The sequence below is a fragment of the Abrus precatorius genome, unplaced genomic scaffold (genome assembly GCF_003935025.1).
Source record: "Abrus precatorius isolate BTA unplaced genomic scaffold, Abrus_2018 Scaffold6, whole genome shotgun sequence".
Taxonomy (NCBI): Eukaryota; Viridiplantae; Streptophyta; class Magnoliopsida; order Fabales; family Fabaceae; genus Abrus; species Abrus precatorius.
In genome coordinates this window covers 10,754,726-10,774,461 of record NW_020874406.1, presented here as the reverse complement: position 1 = coordinate 10,774,461, position 19,736 = coordinate 10,754,726, and the positions used below count along the sequence as shown (strand labels likewise).

The 19,736-nt window shown below is 35.7% G+C and overlaps 1 protein-coding gene across 1 annotated transcript; it reads left to right on the top strand.

Moving 5' to 3' along the window:
- The first annotated feature begins 720 nt into the window (after positions 1-720).
- On the top strand, positions 721-17,854 carry LOC113868416 (stromal processing peptidase, chloroplastic). Its single transcript, XM_027503976.1, has 25 exons — positions 721-1,059; positions 1,161-1,380; positions 1,575-1,810; positions 2,216-2,414; positions 3,236-3,283; positions 3,530-3,637; positions 3,751-3,939; positions 4,033-4,329; positions 4,842-4,943; positions 5,315-5,449; positions 5,708-5,932; positions 6,755-6,958; positions 10,976-11,146; positions 12,991-13,140; positions 13,976-14,113; positions 14,268-14,495; positions 14,574-14,726; positions 14,849-14,975; positions 15,080-15,197; positions 15,425-15,545; positions 15,634-15,714; positions 16,025-16,126; positions 16,310-16,460; positions 17,009-17,144; positions 17,352-17,854. Exons 1-24 carry the CDS (start codon positions 896-898, stop codon positions 17,098-17,100), a joined length of 3,759 nt encoding a protein of 1,252 aa, XP_027359777.1. The 5' UTR covers positions 721-895; the 3' UTR covers positions 17,101-17,144; positions 17,352-17,854.
- Positions 17,855-19,736: the final 1,882 nt, after the last annotated feature.

Genomic DNA, 19,736 nt, shown 5'->3' with positions numbered 1-19,736 from the left:
TCACAAGAAGAAATACAGTTTTTGTTTGGTCATGACAAGCACCAAACATCCAAAACTTGCAGCATATTCTTGAACCGGTGAATGAAGCAAGAATAAAGTCTTGTCTTGAGGAATTCTTGCATATCCACGTCTCTTGATATTCTTGATCGGATGAATTTGCCATTGCGTTGTTCGGTAATGTGATCTAAACGTTTATATTTAATTGGAAATAAAAAATGATATTTCATGCAAAGGTAAACATGAATAATAAACATAGTTACCGTGAAAAAAAGTGCACAAACATAATTAAATTGTCACCTATAATTGGTATGTCCTGGTTAATAATAACTAAGACAATTAATATTTGTATCTTTGTAACTAGTGTTCATAAAGCGGACTGAATTGTCTTGTACTATTATCAATTAGTCAAAAACAAAATTGGATGGTTTGGCTCGTTTTTAAAAAACGAGCTGTAAAAGAAAATTAAAAATAAATGTGATGAGAAGTGGTAATGTAAATGAAAATTGAAATTAAAGAATAATAGATTTGAGTTTGGGATAGAACCAAGGGAAAAAAGTCTGATGTGAGTGCATATTTAGTTTTGATACATATTTTACACGTTAAATTTCAATACATTTTGTTGATGTTAAAATGCAAAAAATGAAAATTGCAAAACAAATGATTTAAAATATTTTTATTAACGTGTTTATAAATATATATGAAAAAAGTGTAATTGATTTGCGTTGCCCACAACGTGTGTCTACACGTGACAGTTGTAAACTACACAAATTGAGAAGAGAAAGAAAGGGGAAAAAAAATCTGAAAAATCTAGAGGGTGTGTCTGTCCGGGAATGTGGGTGGCGGAGTCTATATAGCTGAATAGCTTCATTCACCCTCTTTCGATTTTTCGGTTACTATGCCTATGCTCATGGCTGCTTCAACTTCAACCTCTGTGGTTGGAAGCGGCCTTGCCATCCCTCACCATCGTCATCATCTTCTTCTTCACCCTTCCGTCACAACCTCTTCTCGTTTTCACACTCCATTGCGTAACAACCGTTTATTCCTATCTTCTTCCACTAGGTATTAATTAATCCCTCTTCAATTTCTGATACTTGCCATGAGAAAAAATTCCCGAACCTGCTTCCAATTTTTTTATATTAACGCTTGTATTTGTCTTTCAGGGAAAGAAGAAGGCATAAAGCTGTTCATGGCGGATTGAACAAGCCTCGTGCCTGGAAACGCCTTTGTGAACCCTCGTTTTTCGTGCCGCATCAAAGCTGCACCTCTTGCTGTCTTGCCTCCGCCAAGAAACGCCGTTCAATTCTCGCAAGATTTGGTCCTGCGGCTTTTCCTGATAATTCTTCTTTTCAGCTATCTAAGAATAAATTCCAGTGTTCTTCTGTGAGTTTTCTTCTCACTCACTTCACTTTTAGCTGATGAATGTTCGAGCATGCTTGTACAGTATTCGATGTATATGTTCGGTTTCATTCTGCCTTGTATGTTGTGTGCTTACGATGTGATTGCATTAAGACAACTTGCGTCCTCTTCCCTTATTCTCAACTACCATATTTGGTTGTGTTAATGTGATTTCTCAGGTCAAGCGGGTTCAACTTCCGCGTGCAACTGTGGGTCCGGATGAGCCACACGCAGCAAGCACAGCCTGGCCAGATGGTATTGCTGAAAAACAAGATTTAAGTGTATTGGATTCTGAATTAGAGCGGATTGAGGGGTTTCTAAGTTCTGAACTTCCATCTCACCCTAAGTTGCATCGGGGTCAACTAAAGAATGGACTGCGTTATTTGATTCTACCTAATAAAGTTCCTCCAAAAAGGTGAATTCAATTTATGAATTCCCCCTGGAGGTGCCTCACGGCAGTTCCTTACCCTCTTTTTCTTAAGTAGTAGTTGTTTCTGCACGAAAGCTATGTTGACAAGTCAAGATTTTAATTGTGAAATTTGATATAAGATGTGAGCTGAGCAGAGTGTTCTTAGTTGAAATCTATGTATAGCATTTACACCTTTGCAGTGAATAATTGAGTGACTTCTAGAAGATTATTTAATAAAATTGACACAATCAATGTTTATATAGTAAATATTTACTCTTTTGAACATTGTTTTTCTGTGATATGGCGATGATAAGAATTTCAAAATGGGGGCTGTACACATGTAAGCAGTATTGCAGATTCTCTAGAATGTGCTTGTTGCTAACTGCTTAGTATCAACTGATTCAATTTTAGGTTTGAAGCACACTTGGAAGTTCATGCAGGATCGATAGATGAAGAGGATGATGAGCAAGGAATTGCACATATGATTGAGCATGTTGCTTTCTTAGGAAGTAAAAAACGTGAGAAGCTTCTGGGAACAGGAGCCCGCTCAAACGCCTATACTGATTTCCATCATACAGTGTTTCACATCCATGCTCCTACAACCACCAAGGTTTGGGCCGTTTGGTGTGCAGTTCTTTGTTATTCATTCAAATATTAGTTTCTTGTTATTTTTTCATTTATCATTTTGAATAATTTTTGAGCTGTTATGTTACTAATTAGTAATTTAAATTAAGCATATGAGAATAGGGTGAAATGGTGTTTGTACCTCTGTCTGAGCAAATGTGGAGATTATTGACGTTGTAAGGAAAGTGATTAATTTATAGTTTGAACAGCACGGTATTTGACTAACTGAAGTTTTTTTGTTTTTTACTTAAGTTGTAAAAAGAAATTGTCATGAATACTCCCAAATCCCAGTGTTCTATTGGCATGAGAGTGCCAAACAGTTAAAATTTGTTATATGTGAAGGTATATCCATGTCAATGAAATAGAAAATGTAAATGGCATTCTTTAAAGATATTCAACATGATATTTAGAGTGGAAATCCATTAGAGACAACATTAGGCTCAATTCTAGGAAGGCAAAACTTTTCCTGAGAGAGAGAGGATGAAATGGACAAGTGAAGATTATAAAGGTAGAAATAGAAATCTGATAGTCGTGTTTACTATGCTTATTATGTGTGAGAAAATTCTTCCATGACACATTTAAACTGCGATTTCCCAATGGGTACCTTGCTGTTTTCTTAAATCTGTCCATGTCTTGCTACTAGGCTTCATATTCTTTAGTGCTTAATTGTTACTACAATTCATCATCTAAAACAATCTGAAAGGGAACATGTATGCCTTGTTTCCAACATATGTATGCATGCATTAAATTGTGTTGAATTGTTTCATATTTTATTGATGTTGATTATAAATGGATGTTGTATGTCAGGATTCTGATGGTGATCTACTTCCATTTGTTTTGGATGCCTTGAATGAGGTATGCTTTGTTTAATTTTGCTTTATTTATGCCATATAAGCCACTTCTACTTTGTAGTTGTACATATGCATATATATTAGCTTTTACATTGTGTTTCATCTGATCTTGGCTTTATGCTTTGGTTTGACCCCTACTTGATCCATCCCTATAAATATTTAAGGGCACAATAGAGTAAATATGGATATGGTATTTCTTGGTTGGCATCGATAACATTGAATCACAGCTTATCATTATTGATGCATGCAGATAGCTTTCCACCCAAAGTTTCTTTCTTCTAGAATTGAGAAAGAACGGCGTGCTATACTCTCAGAGCTTCAAATGATGAATACAATAGAGTATCGTGTTGATTGCCAGGTGAGGAACAAGATATGTGATGGAAAATTAAGTATCAACTTGATATTTTTGCATAATATTGACTCAATTTTTTTGTTTCACATTTGCATTGCTTTTAATTTCTGTAATTGCAGTTGTTACAGCATCTGCATTCTGAAAATAAGCTGAGCAAAAGGTTTCCTATTGGATTAGAAGAACAGATAAAGAAGTGGGATGCAGATAAAATAAGGAAGTTTCATGAGCGTTGGTATTTCCCTGCAAATGCTACCTTGTACATTGTGGGGGATATTGATGACATCACAAAGACTGTTTACCAAATTGAAGTATGTCCAACATACATTTGTAGAGTTGTAGGCTTGGTTATGACCATTGTTACAATATTTAGGAGTCTTATGCAATAAACTCTTGTCATGCAGGCAGTTTTTGGACAAACTGGTGTGGAAAATGAGAAAGGTTCTGTAGCCACTCCTAGTGCATTTGGTGCAATGGCTAGTTTTCTTGTTCCTAAGCTCTCTGTTGGTCTGGGTGGAAATTCTATTGAAAGATCTGCTAATACAATGGATCAATCAAAAATATTCAGTAAGGAAAGACAAGCTGTTCGTCCTCCTGTGAAGCATAATTGGTCACTTCCTGGAAGCAGTGCTGATGTAAAGCTACCACAAATATTTCAACATGAGTTGCTTCAAAATTTTTCAATTAATATGTTCTGTAAGGTATGAAGAGGTTGAATTTTTGTTATCTTATTCTTGAGTCCAACTTATACTTTAGATTTTACATTTCTTTTGTATATACTTCCTGTCTTCCCCCAAGAATTATATTTTCTCTGTCTTTTTTCTTTTTACCCCTTGTGATGCTTGACATTTGTTGTTATTGACTTATTAGTACTTATCCTTAGATTAATGTGTTTGTGTCTAGACTATGGCTTTTAATTATTGATGATGAATACATCTTTAGTTGTATGGTTCTTTTTTTTTCAATCTTTTTTGAGCATTTATATTATATGCATATAGTATAAATTATATTTATCTTGTATCCATAATCACCTGCTATGTTAGTTTTGGGGTCAGCAGCTATCTTGAATTTACCATAGTGATCCTTGTTTTCTTTCCTTCCATACTTGAATTTTTTTTTAAACATTTCTCCTCTTTGGTATTTACTTGATATGCTTTTAGTTATTATAATATTTATGTTCCCTCTCGTTGTTGTTTATCTTTTTGAATTGCAGATTCCAGTGAATAAAGTTCAAACATACAGAGATTTGCGCAATGTCTTGATGAAAAGAATATTTTTGTCTGCTCTTCATTTTCGAATTAATACAAGATATAAGGTGAGATTAAGTTCTTTGTATCTGATATGTCATTTCTTAATCATGTATTTTTCTATGGCTACTGTAGGAATCATTTGGAATTTATTATGTGAAATCATGGTGACATTTTACTAATTTTAGTGAAAACAAGAAATCAAAATGAAAAATGTTTACTCAAACCAAACATGTTCTAAATATTTCACAAATTATACCCAGTGTTCCTCAAATCCTTGTTAACTTGTTAATCTTATAGCCTTTTTACAAAATTCCTATAAAGGCTGTCTTGTAGTGGATTAATTACTATTTACTTTTTTATAGCCCTTTATTTTTGTAATTTGCTAGATGGCCTATCCCTTAGCATCTAAATGGTTACTAATACATGAAATTTACAGAGTTCAAATCCACCATTCACTTCCGTTGAATTGGATCATAGTGATTCTGGAAGGGAAGGATGTACTGTGACCACTCTTACTATAACTGCAGAACCAAAGAATTGGCAAAATGCAATTAGAGTTGCTGTACAAGAGGTTAACTTCTTTTGCTGGGCTTTGATCGTTTACAGTAGTGCTGTTTTTAGTTTTGTTTCCATTGGTTGTTTTGGCTAGGTATTTTTGGTTATATTTCAATTCTTCTTTTTACTTCCCAATTTAATTTACAAAGATATAAAATGACTTGACTTTATGACAATTATTTGAAGCATGATATTCTTTTTATTCTTGCAAATGTTCCTAGCTTTATTGCTTTCTTTCTATTATGAGACTCTAATGAAAATTTGCATGTTACAGGTTCGAAGACTTAAAGAATTTGGTGTTACCCAGGGTGAATTAACTCGTTATTTAGATGCCCTTCTGAAAGACAGTGAACACCTGGCAGCCATGATTGATAATGTATCTTCTGTTGATAACTTGGATTTTATCATGGAAAGTGATGCTCTTGGCCATAAAGTTATGGACCAGAGACAAGGGCATGAAAGTTTACTTGCTGTTGCTGGGACAGTTACCCTTGATGAGGTAATTCATTGGTAGCCATTGGTCCTTGTGCAATTTTTTAAATTATATTGAAAATCCCCCCCCTTTTTGTGTTCTTGTTTTATTATAACAACTCTTAAATGGAAAGTCTCCGTTGGAGGCATGAACTGATGGCAGGTAATTGTGCAGATACCTCTTTGCAAATTGCTACAATTTAAATTTGTTACCACAACCTTTTTGTTTATCCTGATAAGGGAGATGATTGATTTTTCCCTGTGCTTGATGATTTCTGCATTACTTCCATGCTAAATGTGAGGTTTTAGTTTCTCTCTGTAGAAATTTAATATTTAAAACTTGTGTGCATTGCATTTGGTCCAAAGGTCTGAATTTATACTAATATACATAAATCTATATTAATTTCAGAACCTTACCTAATAAAGGTAATCCTAATGTTACATTTTTAATTACTATATATACATATCAACGGGTCTAATTACTATATTTATATATCAACGCTTTCAATCTATCTTAGATTGTTTTCTAGTTGCTGATTGGTATCCGATTTATAGAAAGTAATATTTAGATACCATTACATCATTGTCAACCATATTGATTATCCTTTTGTGGAATTTTAAGTTTGTTGCAATTGTTGTTCCTTTGTGATATTAATATATTTCTGGTATTCTGTTTCTTTGTGTGTGACATTTTCTCCAATTCTTTTTTGAAAAACAAAATGTTATAAATATTTTATTATATTTTAAATTAAATTTTAATATTTCAGAGTTATTGTAGAAAAAAAATTGGTAAGTTATAAAACATAGCTGGTATCTACAAGTCATTTACTTTGAATATCTTCTGGTTCAGGTTAATTCTGTTGGTGCCAAGGTGTTAGAATTTATAGCTGATTTTGGAAAGCCTACTGCACCCCTTCCTGCAGCAATTGTTGCTTGTGTTCCAAAAAAAGTTCACATTGAGGAAGCCGGTGAAACAGAATTCAAGATATCATCGACTGAAATTACAGATGCTATCAAAGCTGGATTGAGTGAACCTATTGAGCCAGAGCCTGAGGTATCACTTCCTTCAGCTTAATTCCTTGTTAGTTAATCTTGATTTGACTTGAGAAGTATTGTGTAAGGAACTGGTTCAGTTTTTTAAAGTAGCAGTAGGAATACTGAATATGCTTTTATTGAATGTTCTCTGTCAAGGTAAATATCCCAATCTGAGAGAGAGAATCAAAGAATACAAGAATATCCAGGACTTTGAGAGCCTGGTCTCTTCCCAACCGACCTATTATTAATCCACCTCTAAATCTTCCCTTTTTCCCCCTATCCCTATTTATTCTCCACGAGCCCTAAGTTTTCATTTTTGTCTCTCAGTTCTCTGGTTTGTTCTTCCCTATCTTCATTCTCTGCGACATTCTCTTGCTTTCGGTGTCCTTCTTCTCCGGCGAGGCTTCTTACGTGACATAGTCATCCTCCGGTTATTTTCTTCATCTCCAGCAAAACTTCTGACATCGTCTTCCTCTTCGGTTGTCTTCTTCAACTCAGGTGAAGCTTCCGACGTGATCCAAATATTTTCAGTCATCTTTTTCTTCTCTGATAAAACATCTGACGAACCTGCATCCCGCTAGTGATTGACCATTTCTCTCTTTTCTTATTTCCTTATCTTCCTTCTCTATTTTTTATTTCTCTCTGTTTTGGATATTAATTTTATATTAAGTATAATACTTAGAACTTTAGGATAGCGGCCATCCTGCTATCCACTATGCCGCTATAGTGTTTTTGAGGTCAGCCGCTTTGCGCTGTTATCCGGGATTGACTACTATGTAATGTAACCCTACTGGGCCAAGCCCGTTGTTATAATATTAAATTAAACCCTAGTCTTTATACATCTATTCTAGCTATTCATAACAGAGATGGCAACATAGGTCATTTTTCTAGACAGTGCATCTGCAGCCCCATTTTCACAGCCTGGTTATACTTTATCTCAAAATCGAATCTAATCAGTTTAGAGGTCCAGCGAACCTGTTCCTCACCAAATAATCGTTGATCATTCAGAAATCATAAACTTCTTTGGTCTGTATGAATGATGACATGCCTGCCCATCAAATAGTGGTGCTACTTCTGTACTGCTAAGATGATTGCCATCAATTCTCTCTCATAGACTGACTTCAATTGGGCTTTGTCTGATAACGTTTGACTGAGAAAAGCTACTGGTCTGCCCTCCTGTAATAAAACCGCCCCTAATCCTCTGCTAGAGGCATCTGTCTCCACAATAAAAGTTTTTGTAAAATTTGGAACAGTGAGAACTGGTAATGCAGCCATTGCGCCCTTTAAAACATCAAAAGCTTCTTGAGCCTCCTTACTCCACTGAAAACTGTCCTTCTTAAGGAGCTGTGTTAGAGGTTTGGCAATGCTCCCATAATTCTTAATAAACCTACGATAATAGCCCGTAAGGCCCAAAAATCCTTGTAGCGCCTTCACATCTTTAGGGGTAGGCCATGTCATCATAACTTGTAGTTTTCTTTGGTCTGCTGCGACCCCTTGTTTGGAGATAATGTGACCCAAATATTTTATCTGCTTTTGGCCAAAAGTACACTTTTTTCTATTGACAAATAATTGATATTCCTTCAAAAGTTGCAGTACTAGCTGAAGATGTTTTGCATGTTCCCCCTCACCTTTACTGTATATTAAGATGTCATAAAAAAAAACAAGGACGAACTTCCGCAAATAAGGGCGTAATACCTCATTCATTAAAGATTGAAAGGTTGAAGGAGCATTAGTTAATCCAAAGGGCATTACCACAAACTCATAATGCCCTTCATGTGTCCTGAAAGCAGTTTTAGGAATATCTTTTTTCCGCATCCAAATTTGGTGGTAACTTGATTTCAGGTCCAGTTTTGAAAAAATAGCTGCTCCCCCCAATTCATCCAACAATTCATCAATAATGGGAATCAGAAATTTATCCAGAATTGTAATCTTGTTGAGGGCCCTATAATCCACACAAAATCTCCACCCCCATCTCTTTTTTTTACAAGAATGACTGGACTAGAATAAGAACTTACACTCAGCCTGATGATACCAGAGACTAACATATCACTCAAAAGTTTCTCTATTTCTGTTTTCTGGTAATGGGGGTACCTGTATGGCCGTAAATTGGGTATTTCTGATCCTTCTTTCAACCTATTGGCTCGGTCTTGTCTCCTTGTGGGTGGTAGGCCTTTTGATTCTTTGAATACTTCCTCAAAATCCTCCAAAATTTTATCAAGTTCCTGAGGAATAGTGTTTTCTGCATCATTTTCATTAGTTAATTCTTCACCTTCGATGAGTTTGCATTCCACGACGTACCCTTGTGCCTCATTTTGCAGAGCCTTGACCAACTCCTTGAAAGTCACAGACTCACAGCAGCTTTGGATAGTCTTGGTTCACCTTTCAACACCATAATTCCCCCTTTCACAGGCACCTTCAGTTAGCTCTGATTTCCCCCAAGCCAGCCAGCCAGCCATTCCATGCCTAGTACCACATCCACCCCTCCTAGGTCAAATATGAAGAAATCCTGTTGAATTTTTAGTCCTTGAATTTGAAGTGCTACCTGAGAACAAACCCCTTTACACTTAATTCTCCGACCATCCCCCACTTCCACCCACTTCCACAGTGTATGTTGCTGTCTCAATAATGGGTAACTGTTTATCGTGAACAAACGTGGATGATATGAAATTATGGGACGCTCTGCAATCCACCAATACAGCCACCTTGCACCTTCAATCTCACCCCACATTTTGATGGAATTTTTTGAGGTTAGTCTAGTAATACTACACATTGACAGTTGTAATTCTTTAAGATCTGCTCCGTTCTCTTCTTCACCACCTCTTTCTTCCGCTTCACTTAAATCATTGCTTAGGATTAGCACCTGGAGTTGCCTATTTCTGCAAATATGCCCAGGACCAAATTTCTCATCACACCGAAAACATAATCCCTTCTTGGTTTTCTCTTGAAACTTAGCATTTGTCAGCTTCTTGAACCCCCTCCCTTTATAAGAAATGGTTGGTTTACTGCTGTTAGACTCAACAGAACTAATTCCTGTGCTGTTCCCAAGATTGTGGTTCTTGATTCCCGTTTCCCATGTCACCCTTCTTGTCGAAGGATAGCTTTTGTGTGAACCACCTACCTTATTATTTTTGAGAACCTCTTGGCTCAGCAACAAATTTTTCTCATCAATTCCTTGGGCAAAATCCATCAATTCTGGTAGAGTGGATAATCGATGCAACTTCAACTCTGCCCTGACTATATCTTTCTGTCCGTTCAAAGATATCCCTTTCAAATACTCAGCCTCGGTACTTTTAAGGGGTCCTACATACAACTCAAATTGCTCACGATACTCTTCTACCATTGTCTTTTGTACCATTGAGGGCTGAAATCTCCCTATTAAAGCGGTGCGGAAATCTTCCCAAGTAGGGTCCATTCGCGTATACACCATGAATATTCTCCCAGGTTCGAGAGCTTTGATACCAGTTGTAAGGAACTGGTTCAGTTTTTTAAAGTAGTAGTAGGAATACTGAATATGCTTTTATTGAATGTTCTCTGTCAAGAAAAATATCCCAATCTGAGAGAAAGAATCAAAGAATACAAGAATATCCAGGACTTTGAGAGCCTGGTCTCTCCCCAACTGACCTATTATTAATCCACTGCTAAATCTTCCCTTTTTCCCCCTATCCCTATTTATTCTCTGTTCTTTACATTTTTCTCAGCTAATTGGGCCTCTTTTCTTCTATTGGGCCTCCTTACATAGACTTTACTAATTGGGGGTTTGGGCCTATTACTAACATATTGATTTTCACCTAGTGACTGACAACTTGTCTATTGGTACTGGGAATTTGACACTTGATTACATTAAAAAATTGGTTTGTTCCCCATGAGTTATAATGTCTGTATGAATGATATCTATATTCTTAATTGCTATGATGTAAATCTATATAGTACCGACACTGATTCAAATTTTATTCATTTTATATTTATAGTGAAATTATTGTAGTGGGATCCAATTTATTTATGAACTGGGTGTCTTGTCTATGTACTTAATATGTAGCTTGAGGTGCCAAAAGAACTGATACAATCATCAAAGCTAGAAGAGTTGAAAAATCTGCGCAAGCCAGCCTTTATTCCTGTAAATCCTGAAACAGATGCTACGAAGCTTCATGATGAGGAAACTGGGATCACAAGGCGCCGTCTTTCAAATGGAATCCCCATTAATTATAAGGTATTCTATGCAAGTTTATGTTGACGTTCTCATGATACTTGTACCTTTTTTTTCCTTTTCTATGCCATTGTACTGCATTAATTGTTAAAATGCGTCTTTCATTTGCCATTGCATGTTTTAAAATTATGACTGAGTCTCCATAGAGTTCTAACTCTAGTACTCTCTGCCGATGCTTCTTTTTTCTCTTTTTTACATCTATGGGTTGGTTGTAAGGAGACAAAACTTGTCATAAAATTAATTCGCAACTCCCTACTATGTTTGTACTACCATTCAATTTCTGATCATTTCACCAATGTAATTTGAGATTGGCCCAAAATAGCTTAGGACTTGCAGTGCAGAAGAGGATGTATCTGTTTTATTGAACTCAGTGTTGTTAAATGTTGGTTATGGCGGCGTCATGGCGGAATGGCATGGCGGAAATGACAGAGGCCATTACGAAGATGGCGTGGCGTGGCGTGGCGGTGCCATGGCGGCCGTTACGAGCATGACAGTAATGGCTGGCCATGGCAAAAATCATTAGAAATGGCATTTTTTTTTTGAAAATATGGTTTTTCTGCACTTTTGGGCCAGATTCGACCCGACCCAGTTCAGAACCCAACCCTAAATCCAGGTTTTTTCCCTCTCTTCTCCTTACGATCTCACCCTCCCTCTCTTTGTGATCGCACTCTCTCTTTCTGCAATCTCACTCTCCTTTCTGCTCATCTCTTTTCTCTCTGCCCTCCATCAAGATTTCACTCTCTCTCTCTGCGACATCTCTCTCTGCTTTCTCTAAGATCTCTTTTTGTCTTGGGCTCCTTGGGTTTTTGTTTTGGTGCATTTGGGTCTCTATTTCCGGCGACTGCAGCTACAGCTCCATTTCGGTCCTGCTGCTGTGTGATGCTACGCCGCTGCTGTTCTCTCTCTAGATTCTTTTGGTGTTTATGTGGTTGGGGCTGTTTTTGCTTGTCAATTTAAGTTGCTAAACTTACGGCTTTATCTTTTAGTCTTTTTTAAGGGTAAAAAAGACTTTTTATCTTTTAAAAATAAACTGAATTTCCTTTTTAACCCTTAAAATGACACTGTTTTAAATTTTTTTAAAAGGGTAAAATAGTCTTCTCATTAAAATATATTATCTAACTTTTCTTTTTCACTTCTTCCCATCTCTCATCTTCATCTTTGCTCTGTTTTAGTGGGCATCTGGCTTTATTTAGCTTCTCTCATCTTCATATTTATACTGTTTTACATCCCCTTTCCAATCCTACTTAGAATTTTGATTTTGATTACCATACTTTACATCACAAAATCAAGAAAATATTATTCAAAGTCTTGATTCTCTCATTTTCCTCTCTCAATACTTTTAATCCAAATAATATCAACCACTAGGAACTATGAGCATGAATCTGTTTGACTCTCAAGAAACAAAAAAAAAATCTTATTTCACTTTTACTATGGTCTATGGGTGGTTTAATTGTTGCAAAAATTTATGGTGAGAAAATGCTTTTTAAAAGAAGGATTGACAATGATAATTTGGGCCATAAATGAAGAATTTGATAGGTAGACATTAGTTGGTTAGATAAATAGTTAGAGATATAATTAGTTAATCAGAGAGTTAGTTAGTTAGTTGATAATTGCATATTTTGTATTGAATTATTTTGGATTGTAGGTTATGTTACATATATTTTGAGTTAATTATTTTCTATCATTTTCTGTGATCTATAGTATTTTTTTATATATTTTATTATATTCGCCATAACCCGCCATGGTGGCCGCCATAACTTTATGGCAGTTTTTTTGGTTTCCGTCATTAGCCGCCATCTACATTGATGACATTGATTGAACTTATTAATGCATTTTATTGTTGGCAGATATCAAAAACTGAAACACAAAGCGGTGTGATGCGGCTGATTGTTGGTGGTGGACGAGCATCTGAGAGTTCTGAGTCAAGAGGATCTGTGATTGTGGGTGTTAGAACACTTAGTGAGGGAGGTCGTGTCGGCAACTTCTCAAGGGAACAGGTAATTTTTCATACTGACTGATGTCTCCAAACTTTATTGTCTGATATATGTTCCCATTTTCCATTGATTCACAGTAGTTACGTGCATTCTTACCGTTCTTGGCTTTTTGAAGTGTATGGTTTATTTGTTAATGTTTCCTTAACTAATTAATTCTATTTTTCTTTCAAACTTTTTTCTCTGGACTACTTGGGTTGTTAATATGTTGGGGTAGCAAGAGAGACAATGGTTAGCATCTTGTAGACCTTGTCATGTTTACATTTGTTGCACAAGATAAACTACAAGAACATGATTATTTAATACCTATTTCAGTACATGCAAATTGAAGTGTTAGAAGGCTTGTTCATGGTTAAATAAAATTGGAGGAAATGCTTATGCTAAGATGCAAAGTAGAAACTTCTTGTTCAAATATGCACCAAAATTTAAGCACAAATGTAAAATAATGTATAAGCAGCTGAGCATATTTTTTTTGAATGAGAAGAGAGCACAAATGTATCATGCTTAATAGATTTTTTACGATTGTGAGTCCAAGCACAAATGGACATACGTTGGATGAAATTTTGAATGTTGATATGGTATTCAGATTGCTATATAGTTTATGGCAGATTTTAGAAGGCCATTCTAATTGCAGTGCATAATTATGGGGAATGTTTTCCTCCCAATACCAAGTGCCTATTTCTGATAATGAATGCACAGATTAGATAATTCTTTTTATGTTGTGAAATTTTGGTGGCAAATGCACTCCATGTCAGGAGAACTCTGCACAGTTTTTTTACCCCTATAAATTCTATTATTTGAACTTCCATTTAATAAAATTGTATTTCACACATAATACCAGGTGGAACTTTTCTGTGTAAATCACCTGATAAACTGCTCCTTGGAATCTACGGAGGAATTCATATCTATGGAGTTCCGTTTTACTTTAAGAGACAATGGGATGCGTGCAGCCTTTCAATTGCTTCACATGGTGCTTGAGGTAAATGTCTTGTCATTTGTAACTATTAAACCCTTTCTTATCCACTTATGTTGCATCTATATAATTCTCGCTGTATTACCTTTAAGGCATCGTATGTATGTACTCAATTATATCTCTGATTTGTTACATTCCCTATTATGCTTCTGTTGTGCAGCATAGTGTCTGGGTCGATGATGCTTTTGATAGAGCAAGGCAGTTGTATCTGTCATATTATAGATCCATCCCCAAGAGCTTGGAGCGGTCAACTGCTCACAAACTCATGGTAGCAATGCTGGATGGAGATGAGCGTTTTATTGAGCCTACACCAAAATCACTGGAAAATTTGACCCTTCAAACTGTGAAGGATGCAGTAATGAATCAATTTGTTGGTGATAACATGGAGGTCTGCCATCATTAATATGTTGAATGTATAGTTCTTTTACCATGACATTCAAACACTGAAGTCTTTTTTGTTCTTCAGGTATGCATTGTAGGTGACTTCAGTGAGGAGGATATTGAATCTTGTATTCTTGATTACCTTGGCACAGCTCAGGCCACAAGAAATCACAGACGAGAGGAAGATTTCAACCCACCCTTATTTCGTTCATCTCCATCTGATTTACAGTTTCAAGAAGTAAGAAGCTGAGCATATATTACCTTTAAGAATATGTTGTTTTTGTGAGAACTTTAATATGACAAGTGAATTTGCAGTGCAAGGCTTGTGACATGCTTGTCTCCTTTTGCCTTTTTTTGCAGGTATTTTTAAAGGACACCGATGAGAGGGCATGTGCTTATATTGCTGGGCCAGCACCAAACCGTTGGGGTTTTACTGTTGATGGAAAAGACTTGCTAGAATCAATTAATAATGCACCAACAATCAATGGTGGACTTCAATTTTTTTTTTTCTTGTGGCATCATATCCTACTTTGCTTTTCAAAACTATCAGAATCACTGTTAATCATTAAATGCTGGAAATGGCTTGTGCAGATGATCAGTCAAAATCTGATGCTCAACAGACAGAAGATGGTTTGCAGAAGAGACTTCGTACTCATCCTCTTTTCTTTGGTATAACAATGGGACTGCTTTCTGAGATTATAAATTCTAGGTACCTCTTTCTACTCCCTGTAGTTATCTTAGTGTAGGAACTTCAGACACCATGCTCGTTTCCAGGCTCAGGCCAGCCTGATCATCTTCATGCTGAAAATAGGCCAACCCCATTACTTTTGCATTGAAATCTTATAAACATCTAGGTTATCTCCTACTAGTATCCCAAATATACGAGTGTTGTTTTCAAAATTCAGTCTGAAATCTGATTACATGTTTTCTGTACAGGCTCTTCACAACTGTAAGAGATTCTCTGGGGTTGACATATGATGTGTCATTTGAGTTAAACTTGTTTGACAGGCTTAAACTAGGATGGTATGTGATCTCTGTGACCTCAACACCAAGCAAGGTTTGAGCTCCATTCTTGTAACATTCACACATATTTTTGCCGTCAGTTTCATTCTGTTCAGGAAGTCTCAAGGAAAATTGATTTGCAGGTGCACAAAGCTGTTGATGCATGCAAGAATGTTCTTAGAGGTCTGCATAGCAACAAAATTACTGAGAGGGAATTAGACAGGGTTAGTTATTGCATATGCTTGTGTTGTTTTAAAGTTTTCAGTTTTTACATTACAATTTAGTAACAGCACTTCTAGCCACAAGTTTTTCTGCTGAACTCTTTTGGTAATAATTGATCCTTCTGCTCTGGATTATGTTTCTCCTTGATAGTTTCTTTGTCCAAAAAAATAGAGTAAACTAACTTTCTGGTTAAAAGCACTTGGCGCCCTCATTCTATTTCCATTTATGGCTTGAATTTTCTTGTTGATTACTGCCTATTTAATTACGACTTGAAAATTTGAGTATTTTCTTGGTGCTCTTCTCTGGTGTTAGGCTAAACGGACCCTTCTTATGAGACATGAAGCTGAAATTAAGTCAAATGCATACTGGCTGGGATTGTTAGCTCACTTACAAGCTTCTTCTGTTCCAAGGAAGGTGAGATGGAAATTTCTGAGTCATGACATGTGAAATATTCAAATTTTTATTTTTATTGCAAAACAAAAATTGGTTTAAGGTTTAGTCTGGCCATATTTAGACTCGATGAAATTTTCTATTATGCTTCTAATCTGTCATTCTTTCTTCTAAGTTGTGTTATTTAATGTTAATTGTGGGATCCAGGACATATCATGTATCAAGGACCTAACTTTTCTATATGAAGCTGCTGCTATTGAGGATATATACCTTGCATATGAACAGTTGAAAGTGGATGAGAATTCTCTATATTCATGCATTGGGATTGCTGGTGCTCAGGCTGCACAAGACATAGCAGGTTTAGTAATATTCCAATGGCTAATATTGAATTTACTTTGCTAATTCCTCCGAGGTTCTTATGTATCACAACTTTGGAACGTAAATCCAGATTTCATCTTTTCCAAATTTGAGCAGTAGCTTTCACAATTGCGTCTTCAATTCCTAGGTTTGAGTACTAAAATTTTAATCTTGAAAGAGGATATCGAACATAAGAAATGGGATCCCAATTCCTTCCCTAGGTATCAGCACAATTTCTTCCATGCAGAAGTTGAATTTCTGAACTGCATGATGTAGCTGCATTAAACATGTTCCGTAGGTAACACAAACAGAAGATCTTATCTATGGAAATCAATAGCTTCAGTGATGTGTCTAATGTATAAGCTAGTCAACTATGTTCAGAGCCGTATGTGGATTGGCTACATGTTGAATGTTGGTAGATAATAGAAAAGGCTATTAGGCAGGTCTACCACATCATTTTGGAAGATGAAATCTGTCTCATTTACTGGTGCAAATCATGTAATAATGGTTAGTTAAGTACTTTTACAATCTTTTATGCTTACTATGCAGCTCCTTTAGAAGAGGAAGAAGTGGGCGATACTTATCCGGGTGTTATTCCTGTGGGACGAGGTTTATCCACAATGACACGGCCAACTACGTGATATGTTTGGACTTTGTTTTAGCCTGGTTGCTTTAAGATCTGGAGGTTAGTATACTATGGCTTTGTTTATTATTATTTTTTTCCAGCTGAGGTTCATTAATTGACTTTTGCTGATATCCATATAATCCTTTTGATTAATTTTTGATAGTTTGTTTTCTTTTGTATACTTTGGGTTGGGACGACAACGAGGGTTGCCCAATTTATTTATTTGTTTATTCTGATAGTTTGTTTCCTTTCTTGTGTGGTTCAAAGGGTTTGCAGCATGTTTCCCAAGAAGTTGCTGCATTCATTTAACATTCAAACAACTCGACATACGAGCTGTTCGATAAACCTACGAAGCGGTTCTTGACTTGCGTGTGATTGATTTCCAAGTTAATCTTGCTTTTATCTTCAATCGGACCACTAATAAAATGCTATTAATACCTATACTTTTGTAGGATTAGAATAAAGAAAATATAGGATCTGCCACTATGATGTATAGGTGCCATTTTTTGTCCGTCGGCCATATTTTTTTGTTTTTTTTTTTTTTGGGGGGGTGGCGGGGTGCGGGGGGTAACGCCGACTATATCGTAGCGTAGGAAATTAATCTGTTTATTATGTTGTAAATCATTGTTTCCGCGCTTGTAAACTTGGATTTTTCATCGTCCCATCGAAATGGGAATTTCTATCATCATTTTCTTGTTTTCCCAAACCGAAATAGACTTTTGTTTCGCAAGCAAGTTGCTAATAGAATGGGCATATACACAGTAACTTTTTTAAAAACCTCATAACGGAGATTATTAAGGCTTATTGTATGCATTTTCTTGGGCTCTGCTGTATTTTAATTCTACAAGCTGATAGATATCTATTTAATTTTCTTGTCCGAAAATTCAATAGAAAAATGAAAAAGATACTTGTCTCTTAACAATGACAACACTACTATGGTGGTTCTTTGCACGTTAAGACGCAAATATAATATTTATGAATGCAAACATTCAAGTCGTCTCTCATCGTCTTCTCAATTAATAACCTTCTAATCTTTGGTAAATACTCTCATTACGTAGATCTTTCATTTTACCAACTCTAATTATTATATGTTCATAGAAATCAACCATATTAAGTAACAGGGTAGATCTCGTTATTGTTGCTTGCATAATATTTTCCATTTACACGAAATCTTTAGAAGAAAGGACAGACATTAGTTAATTTGAATGAGATAAAATATAGTAAATATGCAAAGGCTAAAGTGGCTTGTAAATGTGGATAATGAGGTAATGTTCGTAGAAAACCCCTCCAACCGCAATGTCTACTACCCCTTTAACCCCCAAATTGACTATTGTGTTGTGTCCACGATGTGACTTGTGGTTGCAAAACAAAACATTAAACACTCCGTAATGTGTCTAGAAGGAACACGACGCTGTACTCTTCGGAACCGCTAGAGCAAAGTGGTCCTACACCTCCCTCTCTCTCCAACTTTTGTCATTTTTCTTCTTAGTTATTCCTTTTAATTTGATTTTTTACATAGCTCACCAATCATTTGGTTGGGGCATTTAGTCCCTTTGAATACAACAACAGCAATAATAATATTTGTAAAAACACTATAATCTTAATTCATTCCTTGATTACCCAAACACTAATTGACATTCTTTCATAAATACTGTAAAATGCGCTTTATCCTTTCTACACTTCTTTATTTCTTCTCTTCATCTTTTTTATAGGGCCTATTATGAGTCTCAATTCACAGCAAGTTTAACGCAAGTTATTGGCGAAAAAGCAATTTAAAAGCACTTCAAGTAACAACTTTATCATTTTGGAGAGGCAACAGAGTATGCCAAATCATAGCACTGGTTACTATCGTCAATTTTTTTACTACACTGCACGGCATGAAATTAATGTGATTAACGTTAAGTGTAAATTGATGTAAAAAAGATGTTTGATAGAACCTCCTTCAAAGTAACAATGGGAGCTTCTATCTGTCCAATAATAATTTATACGGAAAGGTCATACATAAAGGTAGGATAAATTGACTTCTACCTTCCATAGTTTCTGTGCACTCAGGTACATAAGTAGTTTTACTGGAAGACTATAAATCAAATCGACTCCTACTTTCTTTGGTATAAATGTTCAATCCTATTTGGCTGCTTATCTATAACTCCTTCCGCATGATTCGGTACATATTGACGGAGAATTATTATTATGATTAGAAATTGATTTTGATGTGTATGCTGAGTTATATGCATTTAGATGTAATTTCAAGTAGTCAAAGCAAGGGAGAATATACAACTTCGAATCCCTACTCAAATAATTTCTCTATAATTTTTTCCTACCTTTTAACTCAAATAATGTTTTCCTAACTTTTGCTGTTTATTCCTAGGATTTTGTCGTGCGCGTATGTATATATATTTATACTTGTTATATAAATTTTGAAACTACATGCAATGCCATGTAAATGATTATTAATAACTTGCTTCGTCCCATTGTTTATTACTTGTTAACCAAGTGAGGAGTAACGTGTGTATCTGGTTCCATTTGTTGCCTTATATAGTTTATATTTATGTATAGTCGTTACTATTCTTTTGCATTAACGTGTATAGCTGTTATTATTCTATTGTATTACCATAAATAGGATAGAGTCAACCATTAATTATATAGATTAGA